The 22,068-nt window shown below is 34.3% G+C and overlaps 1 protein-coding gene across 3 annotated transcripts; it reads right to left on the bottom strand.

Annotated features, from left to right (window-relative positions):
* Positions 1-542: 542 nt before the first annotated feature.
* On the bottom strand, positions 543-21,597 carry LOC110611943 (CHD3-type chromatin-remodeling factor PICKLE). 3 transcript variants are annotated; one of them, XM_021752528.2, is made up of 31 exons: positions 21,445-21,597; positions 20,075-20,224; positions 19,705-19,842; positions 19,457-19,611; positions 19,014-19,175; positions 17,926-18,167; positions 17,724-17,819; positions 17,500-17,636; positions 17,199-17,411; positions 17,019-17,126; positions 15,819-15,869; positions 15,635-15,734; positions 14,623-14,765; positions 14,433-14,536; positions 13,828-13,966; positions 13,538-13,707; positions 12,577-12,643; positions 12,371-12,493; positions 11,379-11,488; positions 11,209-11,290; positions 8,504-8,701; positions 7,901-8,051; positions 7,705-7,810; positions 6,700-6,774; positions 5,318-5,379; positions 5,140-5,216; positions 4,222-4,352; positions 2,760-3,138; positions 1,842-1,974; positions 1,472-1,545; positions 543-1,303 (listed from the first exon to the last, which is right to left on the bottom strand). In XM_021752528.2, exons 2-31 carry the CDS (start codon positions 20,219-20,221, stop codon positions 764-766), a joined length of 4,413 nt encoding a protein of 1,470 aa, XP_021608220.1. In that variant the 5' UTR covers positions 20,222-20,224; positions 21,445-21,597; the 3' UTR covers positions 543-763. The 3 variants fall into 3 exon arrangements, with proteins under 3 accessions (XP_021608220.1, XP_021608219.1, XP_021608218.1); XM_021752527.2 differs by having other exon boundaries at positions 21,320-21,568; XM_021752526.2 differs by having other exon boundaries at positions 21,324-21,567.
* Positions 21,598-22,068: the final 471 nt, after the last annotated feature.

The following is a 22,068-nucleotide window of genomic DNA, read 5'->3' as shown; positions in this document are numbered from 1 at the left end:
ATTTAGACAGCAGAAAGGGTAATATCCTGCGCAGTTCTGCTCTTTTTATGCCACAATTTTAATTAAATTATTTAATTAAGAGTTGAGGTATAAGATATGTCATTAGATCATTAAGAAGGAAATTCAGAGACTTTTTAAGCACCATATTAGAATTCTATTTATTAATTTTATTTATAAATTTATTATTTATTTTTTTGCAGACATATAATATATATAATTTAATAGAAAATAAATTAAACTGTTACGATACATCTATTAATAAGCAAAAGTAAACCTTATAGATAGTTTTAGTAAAAATATATTATTTTTAATTCTAATATTCATTATAAATATAGTGTTTTTCATGCTTATTTGATTTATAGTGATTGAAATTAAAATTTAATAGTTAAAATGATTAAAATAAAATCAAACTTCAAAGTTGTAAATTCATTTTTTATATAAATTAATAGTAAACCTTTTCTTTGTCTCATGCTTTCATGATTTCAGATTTCCAGATGATCTATTTGCTTATTACTACAAAAACCCTAATGAGGCTTTATGCCTTCAACATAATCTTATATCTTGCTTTCCAAGTTGAAGTTTCAATCTACATGAAACACCAAAGAAAAGGGTATCTATAGATATTGAAGAGTTGCAGCAAATTGACAGTCACTTTTTGCTAAAGCCTGTAAAACTAAATGATACAGCAACACAATTATAAAAGATGTAATGAGATTGTCATTTGTGTGGTATCAGTCTTCTAAAATAATGATTCCGATTTTAATTAATTGGCAATTTCATCTTCATTTGAGATAGCTTCAGCTTTGGTCTCTGTAGTATTTTTTGTTTCCTCAACTTCCATATCATTTTCATCCATCCCTCGTGAACAGACAGCATTGTTTTGAACTTCTTGAATTTCAACTTCATCATTGGTCATTTCCTTCGGAAATGAACGCAGAGATTTGATTGGCTCTTTAACGAGCTCCTGGTCGATGGCCACACTGCCTTCTTTTTGCATTTCAGACTCTGTCATTACATCCTTCATCTCAGTATCTTCCATAGAAGAAGGCTTATCATTATTATGCTGGATAGAAGGTGAATATGATTCTGGTAGATTGTCCTTTAACTCGGATTGTGGTTGATTTGGATCAAGAACATGCTGTTCAGAAGAATACTTCTGTTTCAGAGGGGAAAGGATTTGATTCATCTGTTCACAAATGGTCTCCAATGGAAGAAGGTCCTGCTTCAACTTAAGACTGGCTGGCTTGTCGATTAAGGATGTCTGAATCGATTCATGAACGTTTTGCTCCAATACATTGCACATCTAACACGAAAATTAGACAAGAAATGTTAAATTCATGAATTCCTTGTTCATGCTAGTCTCTTCCAAGACATGTCTTTTATTTTATTTTATTCTATTCAGTTTTGTCCAATACAAATGCTATTCCCTCTACTATATGGTTGAATTCAAATGTGTTAACAAAGCATTTACCTTGTTATATAGTTGTGGCAGTTCTAATCTATCCGGATCATCATCACAAGCAGCTGGAGAAATTTCTTCGGATGCTGCAAAGGAAGTAGCAGTCATCAACTAAATTTCTTTTTTTTTTTCTCCTCAATCAACTAAACTTCTTTTGATCAAGGGGCATTAGCTAATGGTATAAACCAGATAATCTAAACCATTTTGTAGTGATGAAGATACAAAATACACGATATGAACCAAATATGTAACACCCTAACCTGCAACTCTACAATAAGAAGAAAAAAAGAGAAAAAAAGAGAAAGAAGGGGGGGGGGATCTCCTCATCATAGATCTGTAGAAATCTCTAGGCTTAATGAAATAAAAGTACTACCAAACTTACAAATTGGTTCCATTTGAGGCAACTGATCAATAATTTGAGCATCAATCTCTATGGAGCTTGAATTTGATCCATCTGCAGCCTTTATGTCACCTTCAGGCTCTTCACCTGTAATCTCATTTGATTTTGGATCATCCTGAAATCATAAAGGAGAAAGGAACTATATAAGTCTAAGTCGGTCAATACCATTAATAACAAGTCTAATATATATATATATATATATAAGAGCACAGCAGGCCAGTAGCAGTTGCTGTAAGGAGTCAAAATATGGAATTCTTACTGTTACTAGAAAGTTTGCATCCTTAAGTGAGTCGGTGTTGACAAATGACTTAGCAATAGAAGGCCGCAAATTCAGTTCTTGAATTACCATGACTTCGCAAAAGTAACTTTATAAAACACACTAGTTGATGTCTAAAATTAAGAGGATAAATTAGATCAGAGCTATCCAACTAAAGTTTTTCCTTTCTTCACTTCATAAAACACACCAATTGATGTCTCAAATTAAGAAGATAAATAAGATCAGAGCTATCCAACTAAAGTTTTTTCCTTTCTTCCTCTCTTCCTCTCCCCTCTCTCTATCTAAACCCCTTTATTTTTGTTCCATCTTCCCTACCGACCTTGCTATTGTCTCTGTGGACCAGTGTGTCTCTGAATTGTAAGATATTCCATTTCACCAATTCAACCCAAATTCATAATTGAAGATAGATGCTCTGCCTTTAATTTCAGTTCCTTTTTTCTAATGCAAATCCTAGGCCTAGCAGGGTCAACAGTGCCTTGAAAAATATTGCAATTTGCATTAGTTTTCTTAAATTCCCCTCATAGAATTAGCTGCTCAAAATTTACGACTACATGCAAATAAAATTTAATGGGAATACAAAATAGAACCAATGGACATGTGCTTGGCTAGATATAACAACTTACAGCAAAGTATTCTTTCTGGTACTCGGCATTAAGGCCCTTCTCCAAAAGCAGCACTCTCTTCTTAATGAACTCAACCTGTCGCCTCTGCATGTCTCTAAAATGATAAAGTATAGAAGGATCTGGATATAACTGTGATTGGTTAGCAACATCTGTTGTCCCCTGTGCAACATCAGCTCCCAAATAATTGCTAGTACCATTTCCCTGCACCTGGGTACTAGGAGCTTCCGTCGTAACTGTATTAACACCGTTTTGAGTTTGAGAACTAACTTGTCCTGGCACAGGTAGATTTATAAAAGGAAGATTCAACTCTTGACAAATGAGCTCCTGAATCCTCAAGTCTTTGTCATCAACAATAGCTTGCCACCTTCCATATCCATGCCTTGAGTTCAAAAAACAATAATTAACAAAACAAAGCAAGCACTCCAGTAAACCAACTCAATGAGAGATTCAGTATGCAAATATGGTTGTTAACAAATTACAAAAAGAAGGGCCAAACAAGACCTGGTTGTAAAACCTTATCTCTTTTACTGATATGCAGTTATGCACCCTAAATTAACGTATTGTTTCACTATCAACTGTGATGCAATTTACAAAGTCTCTTGCATCAATTAGCAAAATTACAACAAAAAATTGAATTTCCAAAATGCTGGAACCTACATAACAATCAGCTGGAACTTTTTTTAAATAGAGATGCACAGGAAGGCAAATCGGGTCCCAAGGATTACTTATTATGGAGACATCACTAAAAGATCAAGGCTAGACGTAATATGTTCCTGACAATACGACGCACATAAAATCCATGTGTTATGCACAAAATCTCCAAACTGCTGTAATGTCACCCTAACTACGCATGCTAAAAGTAAAACTCCTTATGATACAGCCAAAATGAAGACGTATCAAACAAAATATCAAGCAGTTACATTGCTTCTCCTATTTAAGGCAACAGTATCATTGCTGTTAATACATTTTTTGCTGGTTTAAGCTTGATAATGTCTGATTTCCAATCTATACAAAAGCATCTAGAATTTATTATTGAAGTCCCAAAACTGGGTACAAGCTCAACAACATCAGCGTGGACATGACTCCCTTTAAGTACAAGAGCACAGATGCATGTGAAACAAACCTTTTGCCAGAAAATAATAATAACAACAACAACCACAACAAAATAATAGTGATATATCTCCGTAGAGAAAGAGTGGGAGGTGAGAGTGGGGGGTGGGGAGGATATGTCAACATTAAAAAAACTTCAGAAGCGACATCTTGAAATTTCCTTTCCACCAAGTTCTAACTAGAACTTATATTGTTGATACAATTTTCACAATTACTACCACCAAACAACTCTCAGAGGCAGGCAAGTTTAATATAATGCAAGAGTTATCATAACACATATAACTATGAGTAAACAAAATAAAAATAAATTGATAGCACGCATATGTCAACAGAAAAAAGTAACTTAACATACTTCAGTACTGCACGAAGCAACAATAGATCATGTTCTTCTTTCCAAAATTTTCCACTCTTCAGTCCTGGATAGCGCAATACAATATCATCTGTGAAAAGTGGAGTGCCTGGCTTCTCTAATACAAACTTCACCTATCATTCCAAAAACATAATTATTGATAGAATGTTACAAGACAACAGGACAATGAACTTTTCTTTTAGTTATACATGTGCTATAACCAAAAAGTCAATTTTTCTTCAATAATATTTAACGGAAAAAAATAAAAAATAAATACTACTGTCTATCAGGATTATCCTTGAATTTTAAGCCATTAATTCAACAAAATCAACTTTAGTATTATTATCATCATATATCATGTGAATTAATTAACTAAAACAACATAAGCACGGATTCAAAATCCAGGCTTTATTTATCACCTTCACCAGGCTGAACAATAATGCAATAAGAGAAACAAAAAATGAAAGAATAATCTTATCTTGCCTAGGTGGGCTGTTAAACAAATGCTAACAGATGCATGCTTGAACATTTATGAGCTTAATAAGGGATAAGGAAGTGGAGAGAGGCGAGAAGGGCTTCTTGGTTAGTTAGATTAAAAGGTGAAGGGAAAATGACAATTATATTCCCCAATTTGATTAGAATGAGAGAGGAATGGAAAAGGGAGAAAATGTAAAGTCATTAAAAATGGTATATAAGTTTTAACTCCTTTATTTTGGTTAAAAAACTAACACTAATAAAAATTGTAAATCATTCCTCTTCCTTTCCTAACTCCCCAAAACTGGAAGAGAAGTATGCTACAGACAACCCTCCAATCTCCTTACACTCCCAAATGACAAATAGGTAATCAAGTTTGTATTCTTTCCCTGAGCTAATTAACAATTGTGGATAGATGAAGACTCTTGAGAGAACTTTCATACTCACCTTATCCCTGATCAGAAGCAGGACAGCGATCCTAACAAGTACATCTAGTATTCTAAGTCCTTCTTTAGGAACACCATCTACAATCAGATTGTAACAACATATTAGCAGTACAACAAACACAGCATCAAAGAATTCATAACAAGAGAAATATAAATATTATGATGTGAGGATCAGTCACCTGCAAAGTTTGGCGAGTCATTTATATCTTCAACAATGTGAGACAAGAAAAGTACCCCATAACTGAAATAGGGAAAATACACCACAGATTAGCAGCTAAAATATTCAAAGCATCCAGTTCAAAAACAAAAGGCAAATTCATAAAATATTAAAACTGGTAGGAAAAATTATGAAGGTACAAGGACTCATTGAGAAATGAGCAAATCTTTGCAAGAGCGATATGGGGAAAATTAGATTAAGAACAAAGACAAGATGATTCCAGCCACAAATTCTTGGTGCAGCACTGATGGGTACAAGGTGCCTCAATGAAGTTATAGATCAATCAGGAAAGACTATAGATCCATGAGAAGCTCAAATTATGTCTTTGAAGAGTGTTCATATAATAATCACAATGATATTTCTGACCTCTCACAAAGATGTAGGCACATAGATCAACATCTTAGTTGTATACTTTGCAGATGAGCTTCCAATATTTGCATAAACAAGTTGAAAAATAGATGCTTTAATTAATTTCTTAATAAAAAGAAGTAATAATTGCTTCAAAACAAAGCAAATGTATCTTCAAGCAATTAGTGCCACATGCATGTGAGGGCTCAACCAAGAAAGAAATAAGATGAACTCATTGCCACAACACTGGACACAGATAGTAATTTGATTTAAAGAAACGGAAATGTTAAGGAAAAGGGTGACCCAGTATCCCAAACTTGTGGTATCTGTGGACTGTTGTGTCGCAGCCTTACACATGCTTTGTGAGGAGACTGTTTTCATGGCTTGAACCCATGACCAGAAATAGAGTTAACTTAATATTACCACTATCACTCTCAAGAATTGCTATGACAATATATGTTTTATTTGCAAGAAGGGACATTTGAGCATCATTTAGTGGCCATTGGGTATTTTAGGAGCATAATGAAAGAAACAAGCAAGAACACAGATAAATTGGTACCATCACCTTCCAGAACAGTCTACCAAAAAGCTCTCACTGTGAATAAGAACGATGTATTGGCTGTATGTTACTACTGACCAATGCTTGAAGAGATTCTTTTTGTAGAGCTAGAGGAAAGAAATTTAAGAAGCCATTCCTTTAACATTTGCAGTTTTTTCAAAGTCTGGAATTATTGTCAGTGAAGTGTAAAGATAAGTTACAGCATACTCTTTATTTATTTATTTCACTGACATGTTCTGCTCATTGAAAATTTAAAATGCCACAACTTATTGCATACTTTTTCTTTTTCTTTTTTTTCCGGAATGGCAGTGGGGTTTCTTAAAGTTTATATTCCAATTAAGTGGCGTATGCTGATTAGCAAAAGAAGTACTGGACATTTAAAATGCAAGTCTATAGCAAAAATTTAGCAAAATAAGAGGAAAAGGTCATTTCAATACTCTCTTATTTCTTCATATGTCTTCTGTTTCATGCGAGATGCAAACTCCTTCCAATCATATTCCCCCACCCCAAACCTGCAAACACAATCTCGAGTTAGACAAACTTCAACAAAACATTTACCTATTCTTCAGACCAAAAAATCAATAAGGGTTCACTACAAAAAATACTCCCTAAGGTTTGCCATAATATACGCTTTGTTCCCTATTGTTTCAAAATTAGCAATTTTAACCCCACGCTAAGAATTCTGTTAACAAATTAGTCAAGTACGAGTGAAATGACACAAGTACCAAATAAATCAGTCAATTTATATCAGACCTTGATCTCCAACTCCCCCCTCTCCCCTTCACACACACACACCCATCTCACCCTCTTTTTTCTTTCTGGTCTCCCTTCCCTAGATCGCACCATTTTCCTACCCCCCAAATGCATTATCTTTGTCTCTCACTCACTACAATAATAGCCATAGTCTATGCTATAATTGTTTTTCAGGCTGTTTGGCTAAGTCATTAACAAGGATTTTGACTTGGAGAATTTCTGGAAACCAGACTTTCATTAAAACAAGAGAGATTTGCATTTGGGATAAAGAGGCAATATTGTGCATAAAGACGTAAGAACTTGGGACATCTCACTGCGCCAGACCCTAGTGGCAGACTAACCGGACTAAAGTGTTGTGTCTCAACTCTCAACTCTTGTGATGCTGAACCCCAGATCAAGAATGCAATCAAATTGTTGAAAATTAATGCTCCATCCTCTGCACATATCATCTTGGGCAAATCCTAGATAAAATGCTTAATTTTGAAATATAAAAAACCAAAATGTATTTGAAGGAACAGAGAAAACTTTTTTTTCTTTTTTTTGTTGTAAAGAACAGAATAACTAAATTAATAGATGAAGTTAACATGTCATAATGTGGGACTAGGTTCCAACATACAAGTGCCAATTAGAGGTTAAATTTTATGACCACAGTAATAGAATTGTACATATTCATATATAGAAGATCTAACCTCATCAAAATTTGTACAAATGCAGCCCTCTGATTTTGATTGAAACCCAATACCCTGAATGATCTTCCCTCACCTTCCATCAGAGGAAGTTGCTCCATATTATCCACTGCCAAATGACATTTCAGAAATCAATACCATAACTACATTCTACACTCTTGTAACTACTACGCAAACAAAATATAAAGGGAAAAGGTACAGCGAGCTCTCTTTCTGTAAGGCTTTCTCCCAGTTTGAGCTCCAGAAGAAGCTGTTTCACTATCGGTTAAGTCGGCTTCATAATTATCATCCTCGCCTTCAGTGCTTACATCTTCCAAACCAGCTAGATCATCTTCTTCAACAGACACCATCTGATGAATTCATTAAAAAAGTGTAAGTTTAACTGATACAGGAATCCATGAGCTGGGCATGTTTACGCCTAGAATATGTTCCCAGAATTGGGAATAGAATACATGATATTTATATTTTTTAAGCAAAAAAGTATCTGCATTTGTTAATGCAAGGATTACGCATAGGTATGGGACTCATAAACCATTATGGTAATCAGCCAATATTGTATTTGTTGGTTTCAATAGAAAACTCTCATAAGTTGAACAGCTTCATGATGGGTGTTGCTAAAGAATAAAGCAGTATAAGGATGAAGATACTAAATTCCATAGTGTAACATTTCCACAATACTTTCCATCTCAAAGAACTGAAAAATGAAGTTACTCCCTCTCTCATCCCAAGTAAACTAGAATACTTGACACCAATAGAACCAAGTGTGCTGTGTCAAATATGTCAAGGGTGCATAAAGCAATACCTGCTTACGACTTCTTTTCCCCTTCCCCAAGGCATTGAACTCCTTGACCTTATGCACTTCATACTGGTCTTTTAACAACTCTTCCCAGTAATTTGCTCTTTCAGAATTGCTCATTGCAGATCTTGCTTCTGCAGCTGCCCTTCGAGCTTCCTCTTCAGCTGCAGCCTCTGCTTCATCAATATACTCAAAGTTTGCAACCTAAAGCACATAAAACAAATTCATTCCTCTCAGAAACTGATATCAAGAAGTAAAAATCACAGAACATGAAAAATAAAGAGACGATTATTCCATTAACATAATTGCTTGTTAAACGACTAATAAGGAACTTCCCAAATAAAAACTTTAAACATGCTTAATATTTAGCACAAAACTTAAAGACTGGTTCTGGAAAGAAACACCATCCTTCACCATGAAGTTAATTATTTGCACTAGAATTAGATCTTTTTTCATTTCCATCAACACCAGATAAACAGGCAATTGAGATGTTGATCTAGAGTTCTAGACAGTAAAGGCAACTAAAATTGACTAAAAAGATCAAGCATCTAGTGCCTTTCCCAATATTTAATTTTTAATAGATGCAACAAAAAGAGAAAAAATTTTGCCCGGGGGAAAAGCCTCACAAGTCTAAACACCATCAAATGAATTCATAAAATCAAGAATTCTCTTCCATATGGTTCAGACAGTTCCTATATGACACCTAATGATTCACTAGTGCTGTGACTATAGTACTTTCTAGCAAATTGCATGGAGATGGCAGATATTCAAAAGCAAACTAAAAAATAGATCATAACTATTTACCATTTAAGAGAAAAGAAAAATTTCTGACGAGAGGAAGAACAATTGCAAATAATTCAAGATTGATTATTTTAACATATATAACGAGGATATACTAGATCATAAATCTTATGTAAAATAGGTAGTATCCAAGCTTTAATTTTAAATCCTCACAATTTGGTAAGTCATTAATTAGAAAGATTAGCAATGGTCAGGCATACGCTGGATGATTCATGGACGTATCCAAAAATGAGTTGTAAAGGAAATTAAAATAATAGTATTGTTATCATCTTTATCACTTATGACTCGACTATATCCTGATTGCCATATATGGTCATTATGCAAAACAGGGGAGGGGGGGTGCAAGGAACATGTAACCCATGCCAATTGATTGCCAGGAACAAGGGTGAGCATCAGTCGTCCGGTTCAATTCAGTTTATAAAATCAAAAAACCCGAATAAACTGAAATTTTTACTAGAGCAAATCTTACCAAATTATGAAGAGAGGAAACCAAACCAAACGACTTGAGCTTCATCTTAGACCTTTTCTCGCACCCATTTATATTGCCTATTTTAACCACTATTGCTAGAATCTTACGATTCTCGATTCAAATCTATAGGTGAATCTTAAATGTACCAGAATCTAATGATTTTTATTTGAATCTTCTCGATTCAATTCAACATCATACCGATTCAAATCTATAGGATAAATTGCAAATATACTTTAAATGTAACTAAATCGAACGAACTGATAGGGAATCAGTATGAATCGACCGAGTTTTCAACCGATTCAATCAATTATTTATAACGGGGTTATCAGATCTTATATTTTCAAAACATGTAATTGTCAATTTAACCCTATATTTTACAAAACTTTGCAATTCTACTCTAATACTTTAAAAATTACTAATTGAACTCTATACTTTAGATATTCAATCAATTTTACCCTACCGTCACTTAAACCGTCAACAAACTAATGGCAAAGCCACATCATTACCACATCACTGCCATAGTCTTTCCATGTAAACACATCAGAAATCCCCAAATTATCCCTCAACTCTTAATTAACTAAACCTTAAAATTAACCTTTTCATCTCATGTATAAAACATAATTGGCAATGCGAACTAATTTCAAATCCTTAAATAATCCAGCAGAGATTTCCATTTTGTTTGGCAGTGGTCTTTTCCTGTCTTTTTCCAGATCTAGGGAAAAAATGACAGAGATATACTCTGCATACAGTGGCTATGTCCCCAAATGTGTTGGACAGTCTAGGTATTTTACACCTTTCCTGTAAGCAGAAGACAAAGATTGTTAAGGATGTCTTTGAAGAAATAGTGTAGAATGAGAAGAAATTATTTAGGGATACAAGGCTAATTTTATGGATTATTAAATTTAAGAGGTAAGTAAGGGACAATTTGAGGATTTTTATATGCTTACACGCATATATGGCAGTGACATGGCTTTACCATTGGTGTATTAACAGTTCAAGTGAAGGTAGGGTTTAATTGGTTACATCTCTAAAGTATAGGGTTTAATGAGTCATTTTTAACGTATAGGGTAGAATTGCAAACTTTTCTACCGCATCTATATAGATGCGATATTGTCCCAAACCCCGGGTTAGGGAATTTTTCCTTTCTTTTTTACCCTTCATGGGCAAAAAGCCCCAGCACAACTTAGGAAAGGCAAATTCCATTAGCAACCATAAATTTTCTATTTTGATGAAATCAATGAACATCCTGTGCACAATATATTAAATCAAACAATCAAGCATGTTTTGATTACTAAAAATGTTTTCTAAATTTACTTAAAAAATGGGAAAATTCCATGTTTCTTGCTTTTTTGGAGGGGATGCTATGAAGAACAAGGAGATTTAATATAAATAAATCACCAGAAGCAACTGCATAACAATCAAGAATATAGAACAATAAAACCTTAAAGGCCTTCAAAAATCCATCTTCCTCATCATCATCCAATGAAGCTTCTTCATCCCCAACATGTTCACGGTCAAGTAATCTGTGGAAAGAACAATACAAATAAAATCATTGAGCAGAGGTTTAATCCCATAAACCATCAAAACCACATGCAGTTCAAAAATATTTACCGGTCTATAGCAGCATCATCATAATGAATTTGACGTGATTTTCCTACTTCATCATTCTCATCAGCAAATAGCTCCTTTGAACCATACCTAATGATGTCATCTAGTTCTTCCTACAGTAAAATAAGGAAATTCAGTCTCACAGTAATTTCTTTTGTATTCTCAAAACAGTTAATGTCATTAAATAGCGTTCTTTTGCATAGGATCCACATATATTAACTGTCAAAATAACACCAAGTAACTAATGAAACATATATCATTAGATACATTAAAGAAGATATAGAGCATAACAAAACCACCAATTGTCATTCAGCAAAGGACTAAAAAGATATATGCAACAAAAATTTAATATGTTTTTTTTGTGTGTGTGTGGTCTTAGGATAAAATTCCAAATGATTCAATCCTAAAATTTTGACACTGACAATGTTCATCACCGAGTAATGACTACAATAACACGGGAATTGTAAGTGGGAGAGTTACCCTCTATCCAGGAGGAGGTTCCCTAAGGTAATGGATGGGATTTTAAGGTGTACAAACCTTCATTTTGTGTTTGGGAGAATCTATTTAAGTAAGGATTTTAAATACTACCTCCAAAAACCTCTATTTTCTAGCCCACCAAATTGGTAAGTTATGAAGGTCTCTTTAAAACCTCCATACACCTTAAAAAAGTCTCAATTTCGTCCCGAAGAATAGAAAATTATGAAGGTTTACTCTACCTCCTCCTAAACAGAGTGGTAGCCCAATCCTTCACATGTTTACATTGCTCAATGCCTAAGTCTAGCACCCCATAGTTGCAAGTCCAAAGCCTTCATAATTGCACAAAGAAATGGCCCCAAAAAAACACAATATATTACAACTAAAAATTAGACAAAGATTCAGGAATTCATACACCAAATCCATCAATAACAATAATTTCACAAAACAGAAAACCAAGCAAGACAGGCTCTACTCCCACATGTATGCGCAAAAACCTTAATCAACAAGAAAATGTTTACCTGGTTAATGTTTTGAGCCTTTAACCTCCCGACAACAAGATGTTCTAAAACCATTTTCTTCTTAGTCATCTGCATCATCCGTTCCTCAATAGTTCCCCGTGTAATGAGCCTATAAATCATTACCTGCAAGACCCAAACATATCTCATATTTAAATAATCAACAAATAAAAAAATGTATATTCTATCATTAAAGAATAAATTTAAACCTTGTTGGTTTGACCAAGTCGATGAGCTCTAGCCATTGCTTGAAGATCAGCATGAGGATTCCAATCACTAAACAAGCCAAGAACAAGGTCAGCATATCAATAGAAAATGACAACCAACCAATAGATATGCTATAAATTCAGAAAATTCAGCTTCCAACCATATCCACACAGTAGAAGTAAATTTATATATTAAAAGACAGCCATCAGAGATGTCAGCACATTAGCAGAAAGTTGACGTGTATATGGGTATAAAATCCTAAAAACATTAATATAAGATTATAACAGGGGGAACAAAAAGAATACCGATAGAAATTTGAATTATCATATGGTTCCACTGTAAGTGGGAAAACAAAAAGAATTATTTAAATAATGGATGATGCTACGCATAGGATAAAATAACATCGAAATCATTTGCAAAAGAAATTCCAATGCCATGAGCCATTATTTTATTACAATTTTACCCAGAAGTTAAATAATTCAGCTCACTCAAATACAACTCATGTTGATGCTGAAAATGCACGTTAATACAATCATCAAACATCCACCATATAAGAACTCTCATTTTAGGTTCCACTGGTTGCTAGGAATGGGAATATAATCATTTTAATAGCTCATTATTGAGGAAAGGAGAAAGGCAAGAAAGAATACAATGCCTCCATTACTTAATTTTCACTCTCACATGGAGTTCTGGTCTTAGAAATAGCAGGCCATTCTCTTATTCCTCTTACCAAAATGGGATCAAAGTCATTCCTAGTTTCATATAGCTCTGTATACGCAGTCATTTAGTGATACGTCTTCAGTTCCTGGATCTATTAGCATGCCAACTGGTTTATAGATTATCCCATCTACTTTATCTTTATTCCAGTTACCCTACCATGAAACTACATCAATTCCAGGTCTATTTTTGCAACACCTGTGAATGATAAGAGAACAGAGAAAAAAAATGCAAGTAAAATTTCACCTGTCATATATAATAACTGTATCAGCAGTTGCAAGGTTTATTCCCAATCCTCCAGCCCTAGTAGAAAGCAGAAAACAAAATCTTGAAGAATTTTTGGCATTAAATCGATCTATGCGTATTTGTCTCTCAGCTCCACCAACCCTTCCATCTATCCGTTCATATTGCCATTTCTGATAGAAAAATACATACATATCCAAATAGTACTAAATCCATTTAGAAATCAATATCAAACAGAAAGTAAATGCCAAGCTAAAATTGAAGGATGTAGCAAATCATCAGCACATTTATACCTTATAAGTGCAGTAATCTTCTAGCAAGTCTAGCATGTGCTGAAATTGTGAATAAATAAGAACTCTATGTCCCTGCTCTTTAAGCTTCACCATCATTTTGTCCAATAATTGCAGTTTCCCAGAAGATTCAACAAGCTGTCTGTCAAAGAAGCACAAATAGATAAATAATGCAGAGTGTAATTTATCCTAGTTGAAAGTATTTTCTAATAAATTGTTTTCTATAGTTGTGATCTCCAGGAGATTATAGATATCATTCAATACAGATAATATGATAAATATAGAAGAACCTAACAGCTGAATGAATGATGTCACAGAAATTTTTGCCCCCCTAAAAAAGACGTTTAACACAACAAAACAGAGAGATTCCTTTCAAGATCTGCAAGTATAAAGAAACCTAAAAATATGAAAAGTTTGTCTGCTTTCATTGAATCAGTAGCCCATGCTCCCTAAGATCCATAAAATACAAATGTGAAAGATAAAAAAAAATATCCTCATAACCAATGTAGAAGATAAGCATATTTTCTACACATGATGTAAATACACACATGTATGCACTCTTGCTCACTCACACAGCAATACTAATATAAAAGAATAAAACCAAGTACTTGTAAGATTCACTGGCATCTTCAATATCTGGTTCAACTCCTTCTAACATATAAGCATGACAGCACAGCTTGCGCAGCTCCATAACCACATTGATAAGAGAAATCTGGTACAGGCATATCCAATCATAATAATGAAGTTAATTTAGAGTACAGTAAAAGAACATCATTTCACTTAAGTAAGAAAGCACACCTGTGGACCACCACGTCGAGTTAATATTTGATAATTACGAGTCAGAATGGCCTTGTAATATTCTTTTTGCTTGCTACTAAGTTCAACACGTAAAATGAGTTCCTTTTTGGGAGGGAGCTCTGTCATGACATCCTTCTTCACTCCTACATAAGCATCAGAAAATTCCAGCCACAATTTATCTCATAGCTATGATTTAATAAAAATAAAATGTCAAATATATGAGATGAAGCAACAATCAGCATAAAAGAGCAAACCAAAATTAAATAATAATAATAATAATGGCGTAAGCAACCAACCCCAAATAATCCAGCCCACCAATTAAAAATCGGGCGAAGATGTAACATTTCAATCACCGGTTATTTTAAAATAGGAGAAAAGAAAAGAACTAAACTGAATCCATCTAGGAAGCAAATAATGTCAAACATATGTCTACAAAACGTGTTTCTGATATGACCTCACAAGGGAGCACCCTGGCAGTTAAGCTTTGAATTTTCACTAGGAGACTCACTGTGGTTACGGTGGGATGAGGGATTACAAAAAATGAGCTACTCTCCCATCCACTCCATTGTTTAGCCCCCCAAATGAAACCAGAACTGGATTTTGGAAATAAGGGAAAAGTCAAGAGCATCAGGGAAGTGAGACCCAATATACAGCAAAATACTAAAACAGAATCAGGTGCATACAGAGGAAATAGAAAGGTAAGAATCAGTCCAGCAGAATCTGGCATCTTCTCTGTGAGAGGTAGAGGAGTTCCAAATGTTAGATAAGTTTCCCAGCCAATTATCAGAAATTCATTAAGTTTACTGAATAACATCAACAAAATATTCCAAAAAATATATATATATATATCACAAGTCATGACAATATAAAGAAATAGAAAAGACAAAAATTAAATCGGTCATTTCAATAAAAACACCAGAAATAACCTATATTCTCAATAGCACTGGCAATGGCAAATTGGCAATCCTAATGAAGCATGATTGTATTAGACAAAGAAGTTTGAGATTTTTACTTCTAAGGAGATGGGGAGCCAACATTTTATGAAGTCTCGAAATTTGTTCCTCTTGATTTATATCCTTAAACTCCTCCTGGAACTCCTCCAAACTAGCAAACTGCAGGTATTTATACATCAAACGGATTCCTATAACACATATTCCTCTTAACTACAACCTTTTTTGAGTTGCCATGATACTAACCTTCCCAGCATCAAGGAAGTGCATAAGCATGAAAAGTTCATCCAGATTGTTCTGGGAAAGTATGAGACAAAAGTCAGTAACTTTGCAAGTTAATATTACATATATATTTAAATGAACATATAAACTGAATCAACTAATCACAATAAGCACAGAACAGCTGTCATTAAGCTAAACTATTACAAGTCTACATGTAAAAACAATTAGCATGCACACCCCGCAAAAAGTTAACCAATCTCACCTAGAGAATTACATAAAAGATGTACCTCATCTAACTTAAGATAATATCACGAGAAGTCAAAAGAACACAAAGGGAAGAAGAAAGAATGCAATGCTCAGATTTATAAGTTATAGAGGGGCTAGTCTTTGTTTATCAAATAGAATACTTGCTCCCATTTACTCCATTCACCTTCTACAACTACGGATTGGCACAGGATGGATTTTCATTTCCTATACCTACCACCCACCCCACAAAGGGCAGAATGCATATATTCGTGTTGCATGAAAAAATGTGATCATTAAAATTACATCCCTTTTCATAAATATATAATTTATAAATGAGAAGAGATAAAATATTTACAAAATATCATTAACCGTAGAGTCTAAATATTAAAAATATGAATTATCCATGTAATATATATATCAGGTCTGGCTCAAGGCTGTTGGGATATTTTTTTCAAAGACCATTAAGGTTGGGTCGGGTATCTAGTGAAGCAAGCAAAATCGCCATCTCTTAACCTCAACAGTTCAGAAGCTAATTCTAAACCATGCTAAAATTACATTTCAAAGTAAAACAGGATCAAGTTTTCAATACACTAATAAAAATGAACTAAAGAGGCAACAGAAAGACATCAAATCTTCAATATCAGAGAATTCAGCCTCAGAATCCACAGCAGCAGAGAATAATCTAAGGCGAAATACTTTAACCTACAAGCATGTACTTAATTTGTTGATGAACAGACTAATTTCGTATGAGAGAGGGAGAGAGAGACAGAGTCAGAGATAGAGAGAAGAATAATTGACAAGTTTTTGAACTGCCATTGAAGTTAATGAATTTGGACCATGTGGTATTGCAAAACAGTATCTGCAACTGAGCTTTTTTTTCCAGCTACATTATCCTATATGACTCCTACTATTGTCAAGAAACTAAACAATCTCAACTCTTGATAATTTTTAGACTGTTATCATTCTCTGGTTACAAACCTGAAGAGGAGTTCCAGTCAAAAGCACCCGATGATTGCTAGAATACTGCTTCAGTGAAAGAAATAATTTTGAATCCTTATTTTTGAGACGATGACCTTCATCAACAATCTACATGCAGATGTCAGTCAGCAATCATACATTGGAAAATACCAAAGCACAGATTGAGCTGTAGAATGTTACCATGCTCTCCCACTTTATCGGTTTCAATGATGTTGAGTCCAAGTTTACCATTTCATAAGAAGTTAAGAGCACATCAAATTTTATCCTATCTTGTTTTTTTTCACCAACAACTAAACCAGATTTCTTTTTCTTGATCTTCTTGTGGTTCTTGGGATAATAAAACTCATATTCCCTTATAATAGCACGAGCTTGTGCAGAGCCAACATACATGACCTGCAGAAAAAGATAATAATAATATAATTGCACTTGAGCAATTTTTTTACTTAAATCGATGAGATCAATCAAGAGCATGTATACTTACAACATTCATTTGAGGTGCCCATGTAGCAAACTCACGCTCCCAGTTACGCAATGTTGAAAGCGGAGCTACTACCAAGTGTGGTGAGATGCTTTCTTCAAAAAGAGAAGCTAAAAATGCAATACTCTGTATAGTTTTCCCTGACATAAAAGCAAATAGGGACTAAATGAATGAAGTGATAAATGCAAACAATAAGAGAAAAGGAAAGCAAAACTAACAAGACTCACCAAGGCCCATCTCATCAGCAAGTATCACATGTGTCTGTTTGGACCATGAGAAACGTAAGAAGTTCAACCCTTCTAGTTGATATGGATGTAGTGAGCCTTTAAATAAAGTAACAATGAAGGCCCTCAGGGTTTCATGATAACTAGGAAAAGTATCAAAACTACAGAACAATACAGATTGCAAATAGAAGATAAAATAATATACCTCCAGTTAGAAATTCAGGACTATGATCATACTGTTGAAATTCTTTTGATTTCTTCTTGGAATCAGTAGCATCTCTAAGACTGCTCTTCTGCTTGCTTAGTTTGCGAGATCTAGAATGAATCCTATTAAATCTTTCTATTTCAGGCTGAAATGCAGATATATCTGACTCAAATTCCCAATAGCATTCATCATAGGAAAGTTCTTTATACTTCACAAAATATTCTTTCTCATTCTCATCTCCTCTGCAGCATTTAATGGGAGTTTTACTTTCAGAATCTTGTGATGGCAATCAAATCATTTAAAAGAAGTACTAATAACAAATATGGTGCACAACATGTCACTACAAATGGCAAAATTTCATACTGCTACTTTTGTGCATGCAAAGGCAGTAATGTACAAGAGCAACACCTTCTGAAATCAATAAACCAACCTTGACAATTCTCTACAGGACAATACTACAACTCAAACAATAAAATTATGAAGTTCCAAAACAGAAGGACAAGATAGCACATAAACATGTCTATCCCTTCAAAAGTTGAACTTTTAAGTAGATTGATGACATATGCAGGAGCAACCCACAGCACATCATCTAATCTAGGATTATAAATATGTAGAATACTAATGCTTGAAAAATATAAATCATGATTTCAAGACCAAGAAAAAACCCCTGTAGATAAATAAAATACCTCTATCTGCTAAGAAATTAACATAGCTGCACCGTTTGAGATAAAAACCTACTTGGTTTTGGTTTTGACTAGAATAAAGTAAGCTTTAACTCAATCAATTATGGAGTTAAAACCAATTTACCCGAGAGAGAGAGTAGCATTCCCAAAAATAAGGTTTGCACTTGAACCTTCACAAACTAATTGAAAATACAAATCCAATAAATATTAACTCAAACGGCATCTTAAATGCATAACTTCAAAGGAAAGATAAAACACAAGCATCAAAAATAAAAAGCATTGACGAATACACACTTAACCAAGTCATAATCACAAAAGGATTGGGGTTGGTTGCACAGGTTCCTTTCATGTCTAAACGTAAATATAAATGCATGCATATACGGTAAAGGTTTCAAATGGCTCAACCTGCAAGCAAGAATTCGGTCAACAGTAGTCCACTCAGGCCGAATAGCAACAAAGTCATCCTCAGAGTTATTATTTGAGGCCATTTGACGATGGAAGTTGTTGACTTTAGTCCTCAGGCGAGGATTTGACTTGAATGCTTTTAGGAACTCTTTCTCCGGTACCCTTTGGGGTGAGGGAAAGCCAGCAGGTGAATTAACATTGACAGATAAATATGGAGATAAGAAAAATGAATTGATCAAAAAGAAAATCATAGGAAAATCAAGCTCAGTTGTGCTAGCAATAACACTGTCAATCATTTGACAAGTTAGCACATGGGACAAGTTCAAAGTTTCAAAAAATGGTTTAGCAAAATTAGCCAGTGTAGCGCAAATTACTATTCTCTATAAGAGAATTAGCAACCCTATATATCAAAGTTAGTAAGAAAATAAATGCACTGAAGTTACCAAGTGCAATGCAGATAAGATAATCCCTTCCATTTCACAAGATACTGTTTCACAAAAATTTGCTTGGAGCCCAACTTGGACACATCATTGTCACCAGCTACAGTAGGACGCATTTCACAGTCCAATATCTTATCAATATCATTCAGGGGGCTAACCTGCATAGATTTAGGATTGGAAAGCATAACGGTAATGAAGTGATGGTGATTGTAATGCATAACCATTATTCTCGAAGTGTCAAGAAATCTTACACATTCAGGACATCTCCAGTTGCTAGGAGGAGTAGCTTTTAGCGGCGGAAGTAGACACTTGGCATGGTAAGCATAAGTGCAAGTTTCACAGCTCAGAAGATCCCTATTTTCTCCACAAGATTGACAGCAGTCTTCTTTCTGAAAACAAGAGATAAATAAGAGAAAAAGGAATTTGACGACATCAAAACAATAGACCTAATGTAAGAACCATAAAGTATCTGAAATTTGTCAAATTAAGAACAAAATGATGATATGACCAAAATTATAAGACAATGTGCAAGTTAAACATGATAAAGGATATAAGAGAAAGAGTACTAATCAGTACAAATATTGGGAAAGCAGAAAGAAGGAGAAATAAGAGAAAACAAACCGCATCAGGCCTCACTATCCTTTCGAACTTTTCCGGAGATTTCCCAGGTTTTCCCAACACAAAATCAGCATCATCATCTGACTCATCTAAGATATAAATTGGCCGTCGCTCTGATCGAACACGGAGTCTCTCGACCAAGCTACTCATAGCCTACAAGACAAGATGTTTCATGCATAATGTACGCAAAAAACAATGGAATGCCAACAATAGAGAAAAAGGACCCATATGGTTTAAACTTCTAAAAGAAAAGTGATAGAATACTATCTGCCATTTTTTTTTTAATTTGGCTCATCTGATCTACTATATATAATATGACCCAAAATAGAACAAAGCCAAATTAAACCACGATTTTTTTCTCTCTTCAACACATTCACTTGAAAACGTTTTACCGTAATTAAGAGCTCTTATAATACATGTTTTATATATTTGCTAATTACACACAGTATCTCATAATTACAGAAACCAATTTAGGTCTCAAAATTAACATGTTCTAGGGTCTTGATATATTATAACATGGGATCTTCTAATTGCTTTAGTACTAAAAAAGAAAAACAAGGGAGAGAATCTTTTTCTGGATGCCAAACAACAAATAAATAAAAAATCTGATAAATTTTCGACTATTGAAACAAATGGAAAAGCCCCTGCAGTAAAAATTCCCAAAGGCAATCATTACATTACAATTGGCTTACAACCTATATTTGATATCAAAATTAAGAGCCATAAATTTTGCAAATTAGGAAACTGGTACCACAAATTTTGCAACCCAAATCTCTGTTAGCCCAGTTCTGATAACTGCTATTTTGTATTATATCAGAATTAATCTTCACTAAACTCCACCTCTGCTCCTCATTTCAAACCAAACTTAAACACCAAAACCCAAAGGAAACCAAAGCCAGTCCCAACCACACACCCCTAGCTTTAACTGAACAACTGTGAATTTAACCTGTGCTGACCTTCAAGCAACTCATTATTAACATGTTACATAGCAATATGTCTACATTTTTCGTCGTCTACAATTAAAAAAGACAAAACCAGGAGGAGGAGAAGAAGAAAAAGCCCACGAAAGCTAAAACTCAAACTGAAACAACAAAAAAGCAACACTACAAGCACAAACTCAAAACCAAAACCAAAAGGGTAAAAAGAAAAAATCCATTTTCACAATAATAGCGCACAAAAATCACAATCTGTCACCATTTTCACGACACTCTTAAACACGTATTCACTAAAGATAAATAAATCGACGACCTACAAGAGTTGGTTTCAGTGGCTGGTGAAGTGAAGTGTGGGATAGCTCTAAAAGCGATAGAAATGGCGTGAATTCTTGCTGACGGTGATTGACCAGCGTGGAGAGAGACGGGGATGGGAATTACCGGAGATAGACGGATCTGGGGCACCGACTTTTGACGAAAATCCTCCTGGACCCGAATCTAAAATCGGAGCTCAGACTTTTAATACTAATCTGACGAAGGCGTGAGATTTTAAATTTATTTTTTATTTTTATTATTACTGAAACCAATCCACTGTTTATAAAAGCAGTTGTTGATGTTCATATGGCGAAAAAATAGAGAATATAATTGCAAGAAATTTATGAAATACCCTCGTGTACAATGGGGTTTTTCTCTTTTAGGGTTAATATGGTCATTTTGGCGTTATAAAATCATAACTCATTAAAATATTTATTACGTTGGCAAAGGTCCTAACATAAGGTTTAGGTTTAGATTTAGATCTTTTTATAAATTAAAATTTTATATTTTAATTTGAGTGGGACTAGTGTAAACCTATGAAATTAATAATTTTTATAACCCAAAAAAACAGCATTTTTCTCTATTTTCTCATCTGGCAGTTCCCTTCATCTCGACCATAGCCAGCATTCTTTGTTTCCTTAGATCTTGGGGAAGTGAGACTTGTGCTTATTTGTTGTATATATTATTAGCTACCTTATTAGTTGCGGTTTCTCTTTTTCAAGCCTAGTGTTTTTTTACCTTTTGTTTGTT

This window comes from Manihot esculenta, chromosome 3, assembly GCF_001659605.2.
Source record: "Manihot esculenta cultivar AM560-2 chromosome 3, M.esculenta_v8, whole genome shotgun sequence".
In the NCBI taxonomy this organism is placed as follows: Eukaryota; Viridiplantae; Streptophyta; class Magnoliopsida; order Malpighiales; family Euphorbiaceae; genus Manihot; species Manihot esculenta.
The sequence above is the reverse complement of the archived record's forward strand: the minus strand, read 5'-3'. Positions and strand labels throughout refer to the sequence as shown.

Coding starts and splice junctions, on each gene's coding strand:
- LOC110611943 (XM_021752528.2), bottom strand. CDS start 20,221: ATGAGTAGCTTGGTCGAGAGACTCCGTGTTCGATCAGAGCGACGGCCA. Junction 18,168..19,013: donor GACCGAATTCTTGCTTGCAG/GTTGAGCCATTT, acceptor TAAATGCTGCAG/AGGAGATGAGAATGAGAAAG. Junction 13,708..13,827: donor AAGATTACTGCACTTATAAG/GTATAAATGTGC, acceptor TTTTTCTATCAG/AAATGGCAATATGAACGGAT.